Source organism: Lutjanus erythropterus, chromosome 10 (assembly GCF_056507025.1).
Source record: "Lutjanus erythropterus isolate fLutEry1 chromosome 10, fLutEry1.hap2, whole genome shotgun sequence".
Taxonomy (NCBI): Eukaryota; Metazoa; Chordata; class Actinopteri; order Lutjaniformes; family Lutjanidae; genus Lutjanus; species Lutjanus erythropterus.
The window spans coordinates 32,764,287-32,785,642 of NC_139326.1; the positions used below are offsets into that span (position 1 = coordinate 32,764,287).

Genomic DNA, 21,356 nt, shown 5'->3' on the forward strand with positions numbered 1-21,356 from the left:
TTATGTAACTGAGAGAGCCAAAGTCTCACCCTCCTGTGGAGTGGCTTCTGTCACTGGGTGAGATTTGGCCAAAAGCTGTTTGATGCCAAAAAAAAAAAAAAAAAAAAAAAAAAAAAATTCAACAGTACACAACTTCTGTTACCTTTGAGACAGTTTTATTAATTTTATTTTATAAAACACCAGGCATTGTTTTAAACTGATCATCCTAAAGAAGCGTTTTTGGTGAAGGATCAACCTCTCAATTAATTTATTTCACTGTAACTCACAGTTGTCCTGGTAATTTGCAAGGAATGACAGTACTGTTAGAATTATTGATTCAAGCTGCCTCAAATTCTGACACCCACAGTTTGCGCAGCTCTAATTCACTCTCTGTAATCATGTTTCCAGTCATGGTTCCTGCTCCACTTTAGAACCAAGACTCATAAGAAGAGGATGAGAGGGCATTTGAATATGTCACTGTAATGGTCTTTAAACATGTGACTTAGTGCCACATGACAGACAGGCAGCTTTCTAATCCCTGTCCCTTCCTTTGTGTCTCTAGGTGCCCCTGGTTGACAAAGGTAATCTCTCCCGCTGTGCCTCTCTACAATGGCCTGGTCTTCCTCTTCGTCTTGGCCAACTTCAGCATGGCGACCTTCATGGACCCTGGTGTTTACCCCAGAGGTTTGTTTGTATGCATGTCTGTGACTAAGTGTGCAAATGAGTTTCAGTGTCTGGCGCAGGCATAAATGCTGTGTCTGACTTTACAGAAAACCAGCGTTACATTGCAACATTTATCTGACACCTAAAAATATTAGAATCTGTCATAATGTGTGTGCTCATAAGTATGAGTTATGTTTTCTCCCTGCTGAGTCGTTGTGTAGAGGTACACCTTTAATAGCACCACATCCATCACAGCACCACCCTACACAACACTCTGAGATATAAAAGTGCTAACTAGAACCATATAGGGTTCTTTGGCTTGTCCCCATATTAGAAGCCTTTGTGGTTCCTGGTAGAACCTTGCATAAATATTTTACTCGGAGGAGGAACCCAGCCTAAAGGGTTATACCCAGAACCCTCTGTGAAAGGCTCTACTCAGAAGCCCCCATTAGAGGTTCTACAGAGAACCCCTCTATGGTGTAATGGTCATAAACTTTCCACCTTCTAAGAGTGCGAACAAGAACCTAATGAGGGTGTTCTACCATGACCCTATTTATATTCCAAGGGCTTTATCTAAAACCTGCCAAGGGGATTTTATCAAGAACCCTTTTGTATTCTAAGGATTTCCTGTAGAACCCACCCAATTTGCTTTACCAAGAACCCTTTTATCTTCCAATAGTTTTATGTAGAACCCACCCAGGGTGTAATGTTGAGAACCATTTTATATTCCAAGGTCTTTATCTAGAATTCACCCAGGGGATTCTACTGAGAACCCTTTTGATTGTATAACTTCCACACTGGTGTAAGTTATACAGTCCTTCATATTTCGAGCTGTTCTGAGTATCTCTCAGCTGCTGGTCTGTCAAACAAGCTGCACTGATTTGTGCTCCTGATGCAGGCTTCTTGTCCTCAGCGCTATCTGGGTTAAGTAATGATGATTGAACTCATCCCCAGGGATGTTTGTAATGCGCTTGTAAATGATAAGCACCTGTCTTTAGGAAGAGGTTTGTCTGCCCATAAAGCGGTAATAATCATTAGGCTGTATAAAGCGCAGGTTATCTGCCTCCCCAGAGGTGACAGTGGCCTTCTGTTGCCACTGCCATGCTGGGCGTCACACACCACTGAGGGATGAGGAGGTTCCTGAGCTCTTGATGTTATATCTCACAGGCAGCAGACCCAACTTGACACTTGATTTGATTTTAAACGTGAGAATGAGATGTTGATGTGTACGTTGTCATTTCCTTTTTTGAGAAAACGGCAAAATGAGGTGATGGACAGATGAGAGAGCAGATGGAGATTAAATATCAGAAAGTTCTGCAGTTTTCACAATTTGTCAAAATGTACTGCAATTTGCAGAACTTGACATTTTCAGCTTCCCTGAAGGGTTAAAAGGTGTTATGATATTTCATGGGATCTCAGTCATCTCTGTATGAGCACTTTAAGTTCATTTGGTCAACAAAGAAAAGACTAGCACTATTTTTTTTTGCATGTTCACTCACTTAATTTGGCCTGAGTGACAAAGATATTTGTACTTGATCCCAGAGGATGCAAAATATAAATGTTCTAACTCGAGGAATCTCTCTCAACAATACTAAAGACCTAGTTTAATGACATCATGAAGTAGTATGGTGTCATGGGAGTATTCTTCACTCTCTGATGTATCTGGTGTATCCCATGTTTTCTTGGAAGTTATAGCAACTAACAACTAGCTAGCAATGGCTATCAGGAAACATGGTTGCCTTGAATAAATTTTGTTGTTCTCTGGGTTGGAACATTTTTGGAATAATTTATGATAATGTAATGTAAGTACACAACTCAGTGGGTCATTGACCATGTGTCATGTCAACTCTGCAGTTCCCTTCAGCTCTATGAAGCGTTTTAGGGTCTTTCAGCTCATTGTTTTGGTTGTACAGCTGGTACACTGGTTCAGTCTAATTGCTCTCATTACAGTAGTTTCCAGCAGCAGCAGGCAGTTGGTTTTAGTCAAAAAGCTCTGAAAAACCCACCCACTTATTTGTCCAGCACCAAATGACAGACAGTCAAAGTTAGCGACTAGCTAGTGAACACAGAGGAGCATTAGTAGGCTAGCTACAGAGACTGAAACAAGCTTAAAGAAGTGTGAGTAATTAACATCTACATGTGGCCAGAAACAGAATTTGAAATGAATGCTAATGTAGCTGCTACATGGGTAAGTACAGTAGGCTGTTGTTTTGCTAACATTTTTACCACATCATCTTTATAAAGAGATAGCGTGTCCACTTTGGGTTTAAACTTGTTCTGCTGTCCCCTAGTGGCCATCTGTTAGTACTGTTTTTTTATGTGAGCATTTATTTGAACAGAAGACAGTGGCTACATTTCACAGTTAAAGGATGATGGTAAATTCAACAATGTAGTATAACTTTATGACATGAAAACAAGAGTCATAAAGTTGACAGTCAAGAAATTGCCTCAGGAGTGTCCGTTATAAAGCATCAGATTTAGTTACATGGTGTCACTGATGATACTAATTCAGGTCGTGTTCCATTTAGTGTAGCAGAGCCTTTCCTGTGAGCCAGCATGCACAATAGTAGCACTTTAATTAATATTATTGGTAAAACCTGTGTTTACTTTGCTATTTTATGTCGGCATAGCTGCTGTAAAAAATGGAGCAGTAGAATCCTTTGCTGCAGTTTTTGGACCGGGTGTTTTTTATTGCTTACAAGTTAAAATTTTGACCTGTAAGAGGAAGAATGTGGTATTTCTTCTTCTTCTTTCGAGTCTCACTATAAACTGTCTTCTTATTGTGTTCCAACAATTAATGACTCTAAGATATTGCAGTTATTGTCATTGCACAACTTCTACACTTCACATGATATAGTGGGTAATAATTGCAGTAAATTAGTAGATATGTTCACAGGGTGATTTTTTATCAATGAAACAGTCAGCCAATCAGTAGCATTAATTATAATATTAATATTTCACTTGACCTTCAAGGGAGCAATCACTTCATCAGCGCAGGTGTCAGCGGTTTACCTTCTTTTTGAAGATTGCAGCAATTTAACATGAGTGGTGATACTAGGATTAAGCCTAAAATGTATTTGATAAAGATTCAGAGTGTAGACAATAGATACATTAAGGTGTAAGTGAATCTTTATGCTAAAAAATAAACATGAAGTCATCATGAGTAGATGATTAAATAAGCCGTTTCAGTGAAAAGAGGACAAAATGCTATAAATTGATTGTAATTGAACTGAACTGCATGTTGTTTTTGTGGTGTAAATGTATATTGTATGAAATAAGCCACTGTTTGGTCTGCTGAATATTTCTTGCATCGAGTATTTGTAGAAAAGAAGCTGTCAGAGGAGCTGCAGGCGTAACCGCTGTTTGCGTCTGCTGGTTTGGCAGGCGGTTTACCTTTAAAATCTATTTGAAGACTCTTGACAGCCATAATAACAGAGCAATCTCAGCTTATGGAACTGTTTATTTCTGTACTCTACCTTTTGTTTCTCTCTTGTTTTCTCTTTTCACTCGCTCTTGCTTTCTCCGCGCGTGTGTGTGTTCAGCTACCTGGATCTCCCTGCAGTTATTATTGCACTGTGAAATTATTTTCTCAGGTTGGAGCGCCGTGTATAGATTGTGTGAATGTGCCCTTTGATCAGCTGAAAGACATTTTATTTTGCACTACGGCCCCAAAGCAAAGAGCTCTCAGTGGCAGGAAAGTGGCAGCTAGTACAAAGCTTCTCATAAACCATTTGATGGACTGCAGAGTCGCTCCAACACTGGAAATGCCACTTCTTCTCTCATACTGTAGTTTAGAGCTTGTGGGTTTATGTTAAGGTGAAATAGAGACAGGCGCCAATCAGAGGTGGCAAAACTCCACACATTCTTTACTCAAGTAGAAGTACAGATACTTGTTCAAAAAAGTAAAACTCATAAAAGTACTGATTCAACTTCTTTTCTCAAGTCAGAGTCATAAAGTTCAGGCTCTAAAATGTACTCAAAGTGTTTCTGTGGAAAGTTAACTGAACTTTTCACCTTTTCTCTGCAGTCCAGTCTCCCTCCCTGTCTTTTTTGTCTTATGTCATTTTTTTGTTGCTTTTTTTCTTCTTCTTGTTGCATCATTGTTTTTTATGTCTTGTTATGTAATTTTTCACTTCTTTTTTATTTTGTTCCTTCATTTTTGTTGTTACATCCATTTTCATCTTGGTTTTCCTTTCATACGTCTTTCATCTTGTTACAGATTTTTCATTTTGTCAGATCTTTTTCGGCTTGTTATTTTTCATTGTGTACATCTTTTTTTTTTGTCGTTACATAATTTTTAGTTTTCATCTTCTTACATTTGTTTTCCATGATATGCACTGATATACACCTAGAAAACATCTTTTCTGTGTGTTATTGTCCCATCCATTTAGGTTGATATTGATCTTGATGGTGGAAAAGTGGCGTGCAATAATAAAAAAAATAAATAAATCAATAGTTCCCTTCAAATGCATTAAAATTAAAGTAGCAAGCCTGTTGAAAATGTAAGGAGAAAGTACATACATTTGTATTAAAATGTAGTGTAAAAGTACACCAACAAAGTGTATGTGTACTTGGTTATATCTCACTTCTGGCACAGACTCTGCCAGGGTTAAAAGTTGAATTCCCAGTAAAAACAAACAAAAAAAAAAAAAACTTCCATTCTGATGATGTATGAATTTGGGGGGAAATGAAACAGCATCTGTTCACATGAGTCACAGTGTGCTTGTTAATCAGTCTTAATGTTAAAAGCAGAACGAGTAGGTCATGTCTATAAAAATCAGAGTTTGCTCTCTGCAGACAGCTAGCAGCAGGGGCGAGCTTCATTTAAAGTGCTCCGCTGTTGTCCCTGTCAAACGGGATCATAAATCAAAACCAGCCAAGCTTTTTTTTTTTTCACTGTCTGTGTTTATGACTGTTTTTCTCACACTCCACCATATGCATCTGTGTCCTGTTAATGTGCTTGTCTCTGTGTGTGTGTATCTGTGTTTCCCTGCAGCGGATGAGGACGAGGACAAGGACGATGATTTCCGAGCGCCGCTCTACAAGAACGTGGAGATCAAGGGCATTCAGGTCCGGATGAAGTGGTGCGCCACCTGTCACTTCTACCGGCCGCCTCGCTGCTCACACTGCAGCGTCTGTGACAACTGTGTGGAGGTGTGTGTGTGTGTGTGTGTGTGTGTGTGTGTTTGCATACAAATGTACACACAGAGAGACTGTTTATGTCCAACAGGCTGTACATGCAGGCACCGAATTCTAAATATGCATCAGGGTTAGACTGATATGTCAATATTAGCTTTTTATCAACAATATGATGCTGTTGTTAGCACTGGGCATGTTTGATGTTATAGATGATGCAGTTTGTTTGTAGATAGTACATACTTTGTATTATCTGTCCAGCCAACAATTTAAATCTGAGACAAACACTGAATATACAATTTTGCTTTTGCTCCCATTTTTCATTAGTTGAAATAAAAGATCTAAGACTTCTTCTGTGCACGCAAAGGGTTTATTTCTCTCAAATTTTGTTCACAAATCTGTTCAAATCTGTGTGGATTTGGACTTGGTCACCATAAAAGGCTTCTCTAAAATGGCCAATTTTATCTTGAAAAAAACAACTGTTATTAGGCAATGAACTATGGCTATTTTTTCCCAGGAGGGGCAAAGTCGTCACCAACCATACTCTGCCTCTGACTGGCTTACCCTGATATTCTTACCCTAACCCTAACCAATCACTCTTCATGCCTAAATGTGACAAACCCAGTAAATGAAGGCAACAAGTACCAGCCAATCAGAGACAGAGTAGGGCATGCCATGACTTTGCCCTCCTGGGAAAAAGTATTTGGTAATCTGTAGCTCTTTGTGACATAGCCACAGTTCAGTGCCTAATAAGTCTTTTTCAAAATAAAACAGCACTTTTTAGAGTGTCCTTTTATTGTGACCAGTCCAAGGCCCACCTGTACAATAAACATGCTGTTAACCATCGTCTCTGTATGTTACATCTGTAAAGTGGAATGGAAGAGTGCTCACCTACATGGATTCTAGCAAATTTGTGAACAAAATCCAAGAGAAATAAACCTTTTGTGTGCATAGATCTTTAACTTAAGCTCAACAAAATGGGAACAAATTAGAAACACTCATTTATAAATGTGTGTTTTTTACCAAAAAAAAAAGTCATCATTAAAAATCATAATTACTGGCATAAATCAGCTTTTGGCAGCTTCAGCCGTAAAATACTGCTATCAGTATTAGCTTTTTAAATCCTCATTTTAGTTTTTACAAATGTATACACATTAGGACATTAATACACACCCACACACAGGATGCAGAATCATACAGGTTGTTTTCCTTCATCCTGTGTTCTATTGCATTTTATTTCAAAAGTGTTTTACTGTCAAAACAAATCATTAGAAATACAGACTGTAAAAGCTGAGTTTAGAATTTCATGAGGACTTCTCATAATTTTGTTATTCATCTAAGAAGAATTTGGTCCTTTACTTGTTTTGCCTTGTTAGTGGAGATTTAAATGAGTACTTTCCTAGTGATAAAAGATGATACATGGACCAAAATGTATTAACTTAAAAGGATAATGGGGTTGTATGAGGTACTTATCAATACCTACAGTAGATGGCAGTCAGAATGACCCCAGTTTGAAGGAGTACTAGAGTACTCTTCGAAGAAGCTGAGTAATTTTCTGCTGTGGACAAGGTCAACAACAAAATCTAAAAAGAATAAGTTTAAGTGTACACTATATTTAGAGTATTTTCACTGCTTTACTTTGCAGTCAGACAGTCTTTTCTCACAGGAAACCACCCTTGCATAAGCCAAATATTGCTCCCTCCAAACCAACCAAACTCCAGAAGCGAAAGCAGTGATTTTACCTCACAGAAGACCTGAGGTTCTGTTCTACCACTGCTTCAATCTGTTACTTTGTTTGTGCTACTGTGTGAGTTAAGTGTTTTAAAAAAATAGTTTGATTTCACATAAGTCACACAATAACACAAACAAACTAAAACAGCTAGGCAGTGACAGACCAGCAACCCCAATGTGTTGTGAAGAAAAATTACTGATTTTGCCTATGGAGTTTGGTTTGGTTTGGACTGAGTTATATTGTAGAAGAATAGTTTCCTGTCAAAAAAGGCTGTCTGACGGCAAGGTAAAGCAGTGAAAATATTCTTAATGTAACCTAACCCTAACCACAACACATCCAATAATCTGATCTGTCCCTTTAAATTTACAATAATAAACCCAGACTAATTGTTCATCATACAGTTTAATACCTTATGAATGACTTCTATTGATTTAAAAAGTATTACTCCCTTTGTCTCCCCTCAGGACTTCGACCACCACTGTCCCTGGGTGAACAACTGCATTGGACGGAGGAACTACCGCTACTTCTTCCTCTTCCTGCTGTCGTTGAGCATCCACATGGTGGGAGTTTTCTCCTTTGGCCTCATCTTTGTCCTCCACCACCGAGAGAGACTGGGAGCGCTGCACACCACTGTCACGTATCCTTCAACGGCAAAGCCTGTTTTGAAATGGAAAATTGAATTGTCTTTAATTTTTCAGAAAAGCGTTTCCAGGGGTTCAGCGGAGCTATTCTTACAGTACATCTGGTTATATTCTATTCCCCTTTACATTGTTGTTGAACTTGACCTTCGTGTCCAGTCTGGTGGTGATGTGTATAGCAGGACTTTTCTTTATTCCAGTCATGGGACTCACAGGTTTCCATATGGTGCTCGTAGCTCGAGGTCGAACAACTAACGAACAGGTGAGGAGACACCCAGTGCAGGAGCTGCTGACAATGCTCACTCTTAATGTGCACACACAAACAATCATTAGCCTGTTGTTTATCCAGCGCAAGTCAACAGAGCTGTGTAGCACAGCTTCACACTCACACACATCCAGACAGTCACACCTGGAGCTGCCTGACTGTTAGCACCTGGGCTCGCTTCAGGGCACCTTTGAAACAGTTCGAGAATCTTGACAAGAAAACCTCTGGTCACCCCAGAGCACTGCTGGCACTCCAGCTGCACATACAGGAGAATAAAGGCTAATTTATGCTTAAAGCTACTACTACTAATTTTTGACTGGTTATAAAACAGTCTCGGTTCAATACTGATGCCTCTATGTGACCTACATTACATTATTATTTTTGACATTATATTTTGTGGTTATTCAGGTAGAAACACTACTGCTTTTGTCCACAGGGGGCTCCAAAATCAACAATATAAGAAATTTCCTAATTGTAGCTTTAATGTTAGATATGGATATGGGCAGAGCCTTCTCTCCATACTCTGCATTTATTTTGTGGTAATAACGTACTTTTTGAGAAAGAGGCAAAAGTGGAGGCAGTGCTATAGACGGCGGTCTGTGCAGCCATCAAATACATCGCAATATGTGGGCGGAGAATTGTTTTCACTGACTAATTGATGACAAGTCAAACAGCATTTACAATACTTTTGGACTTTTAAAAGTTTGTCATGTCCTGTGGTCATTTACAGTTGAAATTTGGTATCGAAAGACCAGGCATTTTTCGATACTCAATGATATTTGAGCAGTTCAGTCGGTACCATAACAGCTAAATTCCACCAGGCACCAGAGCTGATCGCAGCCATTCTGCACAATGCTTGTGATTCCACCAGCAGCGCCTCGGTACATCCCAGAAGTGTCTCTCTGCTCTGCTCCGCTTCAAATAAGCGCTCAGTCTATTTTTGATGGGTGCTGCGTCAGTTGCACAGAGCAGATCAAACGGGCAGGAAGTCAGACGCAGAAAAGGCAGCGAGAATCAGGTTAATTTTCAAAATAAAAGACCCCGTGCAGACTCACGATCATAAACGCAGACAGAAAAGAAACTATTAAACCACGTAACCTGCTTATCCATGGTAGAACAAGCAAACAGAATCAGGCAGGAAAAAACGCTCCGCTGCTGAAATGCTTCTGAAATGCTGCTGGTGAGGCTTGGAGCCGTGCAGAGGATAAATCAGAACAGTGGTGCCATGCTTGGTGGAATCAACTGATTAAAGTATCAAAGTTTGGTACTCAGCCATATGTATATATATATGCATATATGTATATATACATTTATCCAAAATGAGACTTTGTGGGGGGCAGTGTAGCCAATAGCTCAAGTGAGACAAGATCACAAGACATGATGAAGTTAAATATATTTAATGTTTAATGGCATCACAGACCAGTGTTGTCTCCGCTTTTGCCTCTTTGTAAAGAGGTACATACAACCTCCACCAGTGTAACCATATTTGTTCTTCCTCTTCTTCTTCTTCTTTGGGGTAACTCTTGACTCTGATCAGCGCCCTCTAGTGGATGTATTGCTTAGCATCTAAGCTAACGTAAAAGGAGCATGGAAGAGCAATGACAGTTACATCGTTGCAATCAGACGTATCTATTTTTATACGTAAAGAGGGCATAAATGAGCCTCAATATGGTCCAATTAGTGTGTGTGGACAGAAATACATTGACCTTAATAGAGCAAGTAAACACAAACACACTATATAAGGAATTAACAGGACATACACTGCCATATACACTAATTATGTGATGCATCAACAGCATGAATCACCCTCTTTGTATTCAAGCACTGGACCTCTGTGTCTATATGAGTGTGTGTGTGTGTGTGTGTGTGTGTGTGTTTGTATATATGTGTAGTCTGGCCTTGTACCTCCTTTGCTGCTGACTCTAAACAAAGCGTTGTGTTCCTCAGGTGACAGGCAAGTTTCGTGGAGGAGTAAATCCCTTCACTAAGGGTTGCTGTGGCAACGTGGAGTATGTCTTATGTAGTCCCCTGGCACCTAGGTAAGATGCTTTATAATGCTGCATTAGTATGTGTGTATTTACAGTAGTTGCTTCTCATGTTTTCTTTTCCTCTCAATACACATTTTTTATGTTTTTGCACAGTTGGAGATGCATCTTGATTGCTTAGCAACTATCACCATTAAATAAATATCACAGGTGGTTTTGATTTCCATTATTTGCCTAAATTAAAATACAAATAATTAGACTAAATTGTCCTAATTAGTAGAACTGAAGAATTTGAGGAACATAAAGTAGGGGAGAATGGGGAAGATTTCTATTAATTTTATATACATTAAATTATTTTGTATGCTCCTATAAGTTTTTTAAGAGGAAATTAATATAAATTTTAAAATAAAATATTTTATATTCTCTTTAAGTACATTTAGTTGTAATTCTAGATGAATCTAAAATTTGGATAGAATAACTCATGGTATTATGGATATGTGGATATTACCCAACAGAACAATACTGCTGTCAATATATGCAGTCATTAGTGTTTACTGCTAATGCAATGGCATGAATATTTATAAATACATGTTCAAATGTTGGTGTTATTTTATTTTTTCGATATCCTAAAGAATAACTGTGTACATTGTCTTAAGTGAGTATTTGTCATGAGAGATTATAAAGTTTGGAATGATCACTTATGGCAGTTCTAGATATGTGTGTCCACAATGGTTGTGGCAATGACACTGATGCCAAAGCTCCAGTGCAGCACCATCGTAACTGCAGTAATAACACACACGGCAGCACTGTGTGTGTGTGTGTATGAGTGTATGCACGTGAGGTGGTTGCGGAGGTGTGCCTGACAGCAGCCAGCAACCCCGGGGGAAGGCAGATGGCAGAGAGAATTGAATCACTCTGTAGAACAACAGTTAATGGGAACCAGAGCGCACAGCCAGTCAACGTGCTTTTTTACACACACGCACACACATATAGCGTCGCTAAGACCCAGAGCGTCGGTTTTACAACCTATAGGGACGAGTCCCGTTCCATAAAAATCAACAGTGTGACTGCAGAGAGACAACAGCAGGTGGGGGTGAAACGCTGTGTTACAAGCATCTGCTGTTAAGTTGTTGTATAATCCCTGATGGAAGGTTTCTGATTTAACAAACCATTGACTCAAAGCATGTTGGACCTCATTGATACTGAATGAACTGTTATAGTGGTGTTTTTTTTCCCACAGCATTTTATTTAAAATTTTAACAATGTTAAATACAGCCCTTCATGTTCATAAAATGCAGTAAAACAAAAGAAAAACAAAAGTTCTATAAGGTCGGAAACTGTATTCTTCTCAGAAATTCACTTGATCGTCTGTTAAATCTAAATCAAATCCTTAGCATAATTAATGAAAGGCCTCCCTATAAATATACGCTGTTTACCCTTTAATATGTGAATTATCCTTTCTAATGGAAGGCTTGGTAACATCTGTCTCATCCATTCAGTACAGCTTAGTCTATGAACAGTGCAGTACATTTTCTGGCATAAAGCAAGCTGAGCTCTATAAATGCTTGTTCATTTTTATTATTACAATAGTTTTTCTTTAATCTTACAGCAAATAGTGACACTCACTAAGTAACATTAAGGGGGTGATTATCTGAAATATGTACAGGCTGCTCAGAAAGTACACCAGACATTTTACTCCCCAAGTTTCCACACCAGCCATTAAACATTAAAAGAAATCACAGTGACAGCCTTTTTAATTATGAAAAAAAACCCTGTAAGACTCACTTAAAGGCTGGTTTTCTGTCAGGAAGCCATGTTTGAAATGTCTGTTTTACACTGTGTAACTCGCCAAATGGGATTATGCGAAGTGCTTAACTAATTTCATCATTGTCCGGAAAGCCGATATGGGTGGAAAGTGGAGTATAAAGTGCTGTATGTATATAAGTAGGAGAAGAATACTGAAATAACATTAGTAGTGTTAGCTGTTTTGTGTACATCTCCATATGTTTCATATATAGGTGTACATACATCTACTGTACATATATGTACTACAGCCCAATCAATACTGGACTTTTCATGTGATACTGATAAAAAAAATTCCCTCCCTACTATCAAACAGTGAACTTTCACCAGTATTTTTTAAAATATTATAAATAACTATACATAAAAAACATAGTAAGAACAAAATATATGCATAAATATTGAACTTAAGAGGGGATCAAATACACATAAAATGCTGCCGAGAAAACTAAAAAAAAAAAAAAAAAAACAAGCTGACCAATATATATTTTTTACAGTTCTTCAAAAAGAGTTTAACAATGTTGCAACTTAAAGACGTCTTCCATGTAGTACTAAGTGTCAGACAGATGACGTGAGAAGTTCGAGTCTCAAGCACAAGACATGTTTGCGGCGCTGGACATTTCGGATTGGTTGAGCACTCACAGCATTTTATTTCAGCCACCATTTTTAAAAAGCTGCAGCTCAAAACTATCTTATTTTTTGTTCATTGTGCTTTGACACAGCAACAAAGAGTTACAAAAGAAAGCATAATGCAGATAGCCCGACAACAAAGTTGCTGTTCAGTTTCGTGCAAAAATCTGTCACTTTTTTTATACATAAAGTAGACTTATTTGTCTACTTTCGCGGACGGAACGCAAACAACAACAGGCTGAATGGCCCTTTAATGCTTAAAAAATAGTTCCTGGGACTAAACTTTGGTGGAAACAGTTTAAGAGTACATTACATACTGGTTTGGCTGCATCTTCATCCTGGAAGTTTCCAGTGAGGCAGCAGACACTGTAGCACTAAGCATTTCAAATGCAGTGGTAAATCTGACCTCTAGTCTATACTAAAATTTATTAAGTGATGTGAGGTGACAATAAAAAAAGCCCTGTTTGTTCATACCTGTTGCTCACTTTTGTGCAGGTACATGCTGGACCCCAGGAAAAAGCCCCATGTCAAAATTCAGCCCCCCTTCATCAGACCTGACCTGTCAGACAGGCAGATCACCATCAAGGTGAGCGACAACGGCATCCACAGCACCATCATCAGCTCCAAGGTGAGTTGTTCACATTTACTCCAGAGCTTCTCGCTGTTATTTTCCTGTTATTCATCCAACATCATCCATCTGACCTACATTTAGTCCCTCTTCTCCACTGGTGTACGCATTTTCTCCTGTTTATTCCCATAGTCTCATGTCACAAATGTGTATAAACATGGTGTATACCCAGTTCTGTTGCTAGGTTCCCATTTTAATACAGACTCATACACAAGGTAACTCATAAAAGGATATGGTATTTCATAAAGTCAGATATATCAGTGACTCACAGATAGGTGGTGACTTGTTTCATTTCATGCCATTTATTATGAAAATCAACTATCAGAGAGTTGAAAATTGCTTGATAATTGCTTGATATTGGTAATTCATGGTTTTTAAAGCCATGGAAAATTTTGTCTGTTTGTTGAAAAACACTGATCTCACCAGGCTAAAGAACAAAATCCAGAAAAAGTAAAGCATCCTTTTTTGTGATCGTTCATTCTTTATTTAAGGTAGGAGAGGCAACCTCACAGTCACAAAATGACACAATGCAAAATATAATACAACAGTTTCTTTGCCTCCTATTTCCTTTGTTTTCTTCCTTCCAACCCACTTTCTAAACCTGACATGATGAATCACGGCAGCAGAGCTGCAACGATTAGTCAACTAATCCATCAGACAGTCGTGAGAAGATTAATTGTCAGCTATTTTGATAATCGATCGATCACTTCATGTCATTTTTCAAGCAAAAATGTCAAGCATCTGCTGGCTTCAGCTTCCTGAATGCAAGGATTTGCCCTTCCCTGTCATCTGTGACAACAAATGATGACTCTTTGGGTTTCAGACTGCTGCCTAGACAAAATAAGCAATCCAAAGACATCACTTTAATCTCTGCGAATTTGCGATAAACATTTTTCATCATTTTTATGCACTCAAAAAACTAAACGGTTGATTGATCAATCATGAAAATTATCAGCAAATCACTTAGGAAAGAAAATAATTACTAGCTGCAGCCTTACAAGGTAATACTTGGATAAGAACACAAACACCAAAATAGACATAAGAGCAACAAACAGACATAAACAAAACTACAAGAACAACATATCCATTCATCACAACCCCATCCCCCCTCCTACCCCAGAATCCCATGACCATTATAGACATAAAACTAACAGCACTCAGATACAATGGAATTCAATATTTCTGCCAATTTCCTACATCATCCATGATGATATACACAGAAATAGCCACGCATATACATAAAATATATGAAGTCACCACATTGTGTACACATAGTTTCTATGTATAACATTCTAAGCAGGTAAACAAGCAAGAAAATAACTAAAAACACCACTGAGAAGGACAGATAACCACAAATATTTATAATAAAACACTAATTTTCTCTGGTAGACTTAACCAGCCAATAATATTTTGTGTCTTGGCATAAGGTTATAGAGACTATAGAGAGCTCCAGCTGTGCCATCCTATTCCCTTTAAGAGTAACCCTATAAATTCAATTATTTTTTTTTATCTTCAAGTTCTGCAAAATTAAAAGAGCAATATCTAATAACTGCGGATCCAGAAATGAGCACTGCAGTCCAAATAGTGAGTAGGAGCTATAAATGGTATATTAAATAACGCTAAGGCTATGATCCTATTAAAGGGACAGTTCACCCCAAAATCAAAAGTACATATATTTCCTCTTTACCGTTCTGATGTCAGTCGTCTTAGTTTTGGAGATATCGGCTTTAGAGATGTCTGCCTTCTCTTCAGTATAATGGACCTAGTCCTGTGGTGCTCAGGGTGCAAAAAAATAAATTTGAAAAACTCAACAGCAATGTCTCTTTTACAGAAATCGTTACCTGATTGTGCAAAATAATCCACAGACCTTGTTGTGAGCAGTTTCATGTAGGAACTACTTTAGATTCTAACTGCTCACAACAAGATCTGTGGATTATCTTGAGTGACTGAGTCATGATTTTTGGAAAAAGACACTGTTTTTGAATTTTTCAAATGAATGTTTTGGTGCTTTGGGCACCGCCAGTTGAGTGCAATCTCATCTGATTATACTGGAGAGAAGGCTGACATCTCTACAGCTGATATCTCAAAAACTCTGCAACTCACATCAAAAAAGTCTAGATGGATAAACAGCACTACAGGCCAGGGAAAAATGAAAACAAAAACACACTGATCTAAAAATACACACTCAGAAGTTTGAGTTCAGTCACTGCCTACCTTCAGCCTGCCTGACTCTATTAACATATTGTTCAGTTTAGCTGTTATAAACACCTACTGCCTCTAAAAGATGATTAATGATTTCTTACAGATGGTAAACAGACACTGTCTCATTTGGCAAACATTCAGTATTAATTTGAACTTAAATTAACGTGAACAAACCAGTTATTCTGTCCCAGAATGAAAATTTCAAAGGACAGAAGAATGTGTGGAATAAAGAACACAATATCTGTTTGTGCTGCATTGATTTTGTTCCTTTTTTTACACTTCATCAGGAGTTTGATTGCTACAGAAATGAAAGGCTAAATCAGTTGAGTACTCTTTTATGATGAATAAATTAATACTCTATTTAAAAAATTGTTAATCCAACTCCGAGATAATTTGCTTTCATCATTTCCATGCCATTAGCCTCAAAAAAGAATAAATTTAGGCTCAAGTAGAGCAGCTGCCTGGTGCAGCTTTGCTCCTCTGCAACCATCTGTGTGAGTTGTGCTGGTGAATCCCCAACACCAACACATGCACTTCTCTATTTCATCTGTCATTTCCCCCACCTGCTCTGGATGCTTTTTAATGCCCTGCTGTCCTCCCTGTAGTCCAAAAGCAGCCTGGACGGCTTGGACGACAAAGAAACCCAGCCACCGCTGCCGCCCAAAGCTGACAGGTACAACCAGCTAAAAAGCCAGCTGACCTCCAGTGAAGGTAAGGAACGCAGGAACACAGCCCTCCGCGTGTTCACCAGCAACTCTCCTGTCATTCATCATCAGTCCCATTTCTCTTTGCTGTCAGGGCTGCACCAAACAGCAATTCCCCAAACTCCCTCTGTACATCACCGGTGTGCCTTGGCGCTAGTTTAGTGTGATAAATGCCCGTCCCAGTGGCAGGTCAATGGTCTTGTTTTTGCTGGGTTGGAGAATAGGCGTGATTTGTAGTGAGAAGGCAAGCCCCGTTCACTGAATCAGCTCCAGATTTGTGTTACAATGGAGAGATTTCAAAGTGAACAATTGCGGCATGAATCACCACCTTTTTATTTTGTGGTGTGTAGCAACAGAGCTGTGACAAATGGAAGGGTGGGAGAGGAATATGGTCTAGAACGAGGACTCTGACTGATTGCCTTCGGAAGTAATCTGCGTAAATTAGGAACCGTGACAGATTCTATTTTGATGGTGCTTTTACAGCTAACGGTGTTGCAGTCTTTACACTGTTGCAATCAATAATATGATGTGTCAATAATGTTTCGTTTTGGACCTACAACAGCAGGTTCCCTCTAGAGGATCTCCAGTGTCATGGTGCATTATGTCAGGGAGTGAACCCTTGCTGCCCTTCCATGGAGCAGTACCACTGCCTAGTGGTTCTTCAGAGTACTGCAGCTGATCTAAAAGGCTTCCCTCTTTTTTTAAAGCAATTCAGGGGACTGTTCTTTGCATATGACTTTAGAGACACTCACGCACTAGAGCACATAAGCAGCTACTTGCGAAGAAGCACCTTGGGGTGTCAGACTGTGCCCAAGGATAAGGCAGTTTGTCAAAGATGGACAGCTGGCTGGTGCAGGATCAGATGTGTTAGATATCAGTTACAGAATGGACTCTCACCATCTGACTGCCCACTCACTCCAATTCATTTTCATCTTGTCAGAATGGTGATGGTTTTGGTTTCAATACCTGCAGCCTCTTTACTCTGATAATAGAATTCAGCTCTCAGGTCTTGTCTTTTCTCCCAGAAATAACTTTCAATCAGAGTTGGTATAATGGTCTAATTTCTATTATCTACATTGTTAACTCTGGTCTTCTTTCCATGTGTGTTGTAGAGAGTTCTCTCTCCGGCAAGACCCACCCTGCCACACCAGCCATGTACAAATTCAGGCCGTCCTTTGGCACCATGCCCAAAGTCCACTATCATGCTGCTGGAGAGAAGGTAAGGCATGATTTGTTTAGCGCTCATGCATGAGGTACATTCTTAATGTTAATTGTTTTATGCTATGATTAGTAGATCCTCTCTAATAGCCAGGGGGTTCATTGCCTGGTCCAAAAGCTCCAGTAGCAGTTGTTAAGGACAATGACTTCGGTGATGGGCCACCCATCTGGTTTCCTGTGTTCCTGTTTTCTTCTTGTGAGAGCATGGGTGTGTCGTCAAAGGAACTGGGTCAAATGGGTGCCCATCTGGAATCTAAACCCAGGATCAATTAAATTTGATGTGTCATTCTGCTGTTTGCTCCTCAGATTGTCATGCCAGATGAACGGAAGACCTCAGCCATCTTGGAAGAGGGTGTCCGTGGTCATGACTACCGATCTGAGCCGAACTTGGACCTGCCGGAGTACACCAATGCTCCCCTCCACCGCACCTTCCAGTCTTCTCCCCTCCAGCTGGATTCAGACCCCATCAACTCGCGGTCTCTCAGCCTGAAGCAGGGTCACCGCCGTCCGGAGAAGGGCCAGCTCCCAGCCCTGCAACCGCAGACAGTCACTTCCACCCCGTACAAGAGTGTCTTCTCACCCAACACTCTCTCCAACCGCAATGGCAGCCTGTCTTATGACAGCCTGTTAAACCCCAGCATCTCCCCAGCCACTGCCAGTGAGTGTATGGCCCATCGTGGTATGCCCTCCATGGGGTTCCACTCGCCCTACCTGCCCACCAAAATGTGCCACATCCGAGAACCTGAAATGCAGAGGCACCAGGGTGCCCCCACCTACAGTCCGGTGTTGCCACCCAGGGTGGGAAGGCAGTCCCCTCACTCAAGGGACAGGGACCCATCTCCAGTCCGCTATGACAACCTTTCCCAGACCATCATGGCCTCCATCCAGGAGCGAAAGGAGATGGAGGAGAGGGAGAAGCGGCAGATGCTGCATGGGCGCTCCCAGACCCATATCTATGCCCAGGACTCTGGCGTGTTTGATGGGGGTTATGGCCTACCCCCCAACACTTGCTACCAAGACGGGCCCCGTGGCCCTGGCTCCAGAGGCCCAACACCCCCAGCCTATGGAGGCTCCAGAGACAACCTGATGGGGGTCGGGTTGGTGAGCTATGGGCAACGAACCCCTGTGTTGCGCCATGCTGGCTCTACGCTGGGCCGTGCCCCTAGGACTTCATCCACCTCCCTGCACACAGATCACAGTAGCAGCAACAGCAGCCACAGCAGGGCCACTGCCCCTGAGGGCCCCTATCGCTCCCCAGCCCACCAGCCACACTCCCCTGCTATGCCCCGATCCCCCTCCTACTCCCACCAGAAACTCTCGTACATCAGTGCCCATGAGAGGACAGACTCACCTCGTCTGGGGGGCCCAAGGTATGAATCCTAACATTGCCCCTGTGGGACTGCATGCATTGTACTGAGCTGGACTGCTGGGCTTCTTCTGCTGGACACAGCCAGCAATTTACGGGCACTAGTGTACTAGTCCGAAGGCAATGTGTAGCGTTTGTGTATTTGTCCAACTGTCATGTCCATTTATTCATATTAAGTACTGTCTGGTGTGAATTCTTACATGTTCTGTTATGATTTATGTTTGCCTTTCTAGCAAAATATCACTTTTTGTATTATTTCACAAATGTCAGATGAATAAAGCTGTGTAACCACTCATTTCTTTTTCTTTTGCATGCTTTTCACCAATTCGTTTAACATTTCCGAGCCTTTCACATCACTAACAAGTACACTTACAACTAACCGCCCATACTGCTGTTCTGTTTTTGTCATTTAAACGTGTCACGTCTCCATAAAACTAATCTGTGCATGCTGCCACAAACTTTGATTGACTTGTGTTGAATCTCTTTGGCTCTTTGTGTTGAATAATCTTCTCTTTTCTTCTCTTTCCACTCAGAGAGGCCATGAAAGTTAACGGGCAGATGGATTGCCACCCCAGTGCCCCGGGTACCACTGTCAGCCCCAGTCGCCACAGTAATGTCAAAAAGGTGACAGGCGTAGGAGGCACCACGTATGAGATATCAGTGTGAACAGGGACACCGTATCCACCTCCCAACGACAACAGCCACCCAGCTACAAAGAGATTCTCTCCTCTCTGTTAATGTTTGTGAAGTCTAGATTACAGCCAGTCAGCGCAACATAGCACTCCCTGCTTTGGAGTTATTATCCAATCAGAGGATCTGTTTGCGCTGTTGTGGGTCTGTCTAGCCAAATGCACGTGTGTGTTTGTACCTGAAGGGTTGGTTGTCAGTTGATACCGCTGCAGGCTTTATGCGTGAGGGGTGTCTCGTCATTAACATTTTGTGGCTCATCATCTTGGTGGTAAGAGTGGACCGTCCAACAGATTGTCAATGTTATTACTGTTGTCTCTCAGCTGTGGTCATGAAGCGTATGTTGTTCAAAATGTCACAGACAAGTGCTGAAGGCTGAAAAAAACAAACAAACAAAAAAAAAAAAAAAACACTACAGATGAATTTAACTCTGACATCCTCACCATGGACCTCTGTGAGAAGACTTCCGAGTCAGAAGTCAAGGTGCTTCACATTAACTTGTACTGTTCATGTCATCTCCAGCGTATTTGTTGGAGTTGTACAGGTTTGAGAAGTGATGGAGGACAGATCGGTTAGGGCAGCACCAACTGCAACTGCAGACAACACAAGACAAGTGAGATGAGAAGTTGGGAAAGGGGATATCAAGAGGGGAAAGTTGAATTATGTCTGGTGGTTGCATTCCAAATGAACTGAGAAAGGCTTGCTTGTGTGAACCATAATTCCAAAAAAGTTGGGATGCCGTGAAAAACGTGAATAAAAAGTAGACCGTGTTCAATTGAATACGGTACAAAGATATTTAATGTTCAACTGATCAATTTTATTAGCATGAGGGCATGTTTACCACTGTGTTACATCATTTTTTCAACACCACTCAGTAGGCATTTGGGAACTGAGGATACTAATTTTTGAAGTTCTGAAAGTGAACTTTCGCATTCTTGCTTGATATATGATTCTGTGGTCTCTGTTGTTGTATTTTGTGCTTCATAATACACCACACATTTTCAATAGAAGACAGGTCTGGACTGCAGGCAGGCCAGTCTATTACTCCAACTCTTTTACTACTAAGCCATGCTGTTGTAACATATTCTTGGTGAAATAAGCAGGGACGTCCCAGAAAAGCATGTCTGGATGGCAGCACATGTTGCTCCAAATCCTGTGTGTGCCATTTAGCATTAACAGGGCCTTCACATCTGTGACAGTTATCCATGATGCCATGGGCATTAACACACCCCATACCATCACAGATGCTGACTTTTAACCTTTGTGCTGAAACAGTCTGGCTGGTCCTTGTCTTCTTTAGCTCAGAGGACACAATGGACAACAATATTTTGAAATGTGGCTTGTGCAAATGTGCAAATCGCTTTTCGGCGATGAGGTCAGGCCCAGAAGAGTTTTCAGTGTTTCTGGGTGTTGTTGATATATGTCTTTGGCTTCGCATGATAGAATCTTAACTTGCATTTGGAGATGCAGTGACGAACTGTGTTTAGTAACAATGGTTTTTCCAAGACCATGTAGTAATATCTTTAATGCAACCAAGTCGTTTTTTAATGCAGTGTCACCTGAGGGATCAGAACTCACAGGCATTCAGTGTTGTTTTTCAGCCTTGCCCCTTATGTTTAGGTATTTCTCCAGATTCTCTAAATCTTTTAATGATATGAATTCTGAATAGTGAAATCCCCAAACTCCTTACTCTTTTGTTGCCCATCCCAACTTTTTGGAAAGT

The 21,356-nt window shown here is 40.4% G+C and overlaps 1 protein-coding gene across 2 annotated transcripts in view; it reads left to right on the forward strand.

The window, feature by feature from the left end:
• Positions 1 to 20,894, forward strand: part of zdhhc8b (zDHHC palmitoyltransferase 8b) — a 96,973-nt gene extending 76,079 nt beyond the window's left edge. The window contains exons 2-11 of one of the 2 annotated variants that reach the window (XM_084729077.1): positions 542 to 663; positions 5,639 to 5,796; positions 7,975 to 8,147; positions 8,308 to 8,410; positions 10,361 to 10,452; positions 13,324 to 13,456; positions 16,264 to 16,369; positions 17,475 to 17,581; positions 17,887 to 18,950; positions 19,480 to 20,894. In XM_084729077.1, the coding sequence (XP_084585203.1) occupies positions 542 to 663; positions 5,639 to 5,796; positions 7,975 to 8,147; positions 8,308 to 8,410; positions 10,361 to 10,452; positions 13,324 to 13,456; positions 16,264 to 16,369; positions 17,475 to 17,581; positions 17,887 to 18,950; positions 19,480 to 19,612 (2,191 nt within the window). In that variant the 3' untranslated portion in view covers positions 19,613 to 20,894. The remainder of the gene's footprint in view (positions 1 to 541; positions 664 to 5,638; positions 5,797 to 7,974; positions 8,148 to 8,307; positions 8,411 to 10,360; positions 10,453 to 13,323; positions 13,457 to 16,263; positions 16,370 to 17,474; positions 17,582 to 17,886; positions 18,951 to 19,479) is intronic. The other variant, XM_084729078.1, reaches the window with a different exon arrangement.
• Positions 20,895 to 21,356: the final 462 nt, after the last annotated feature.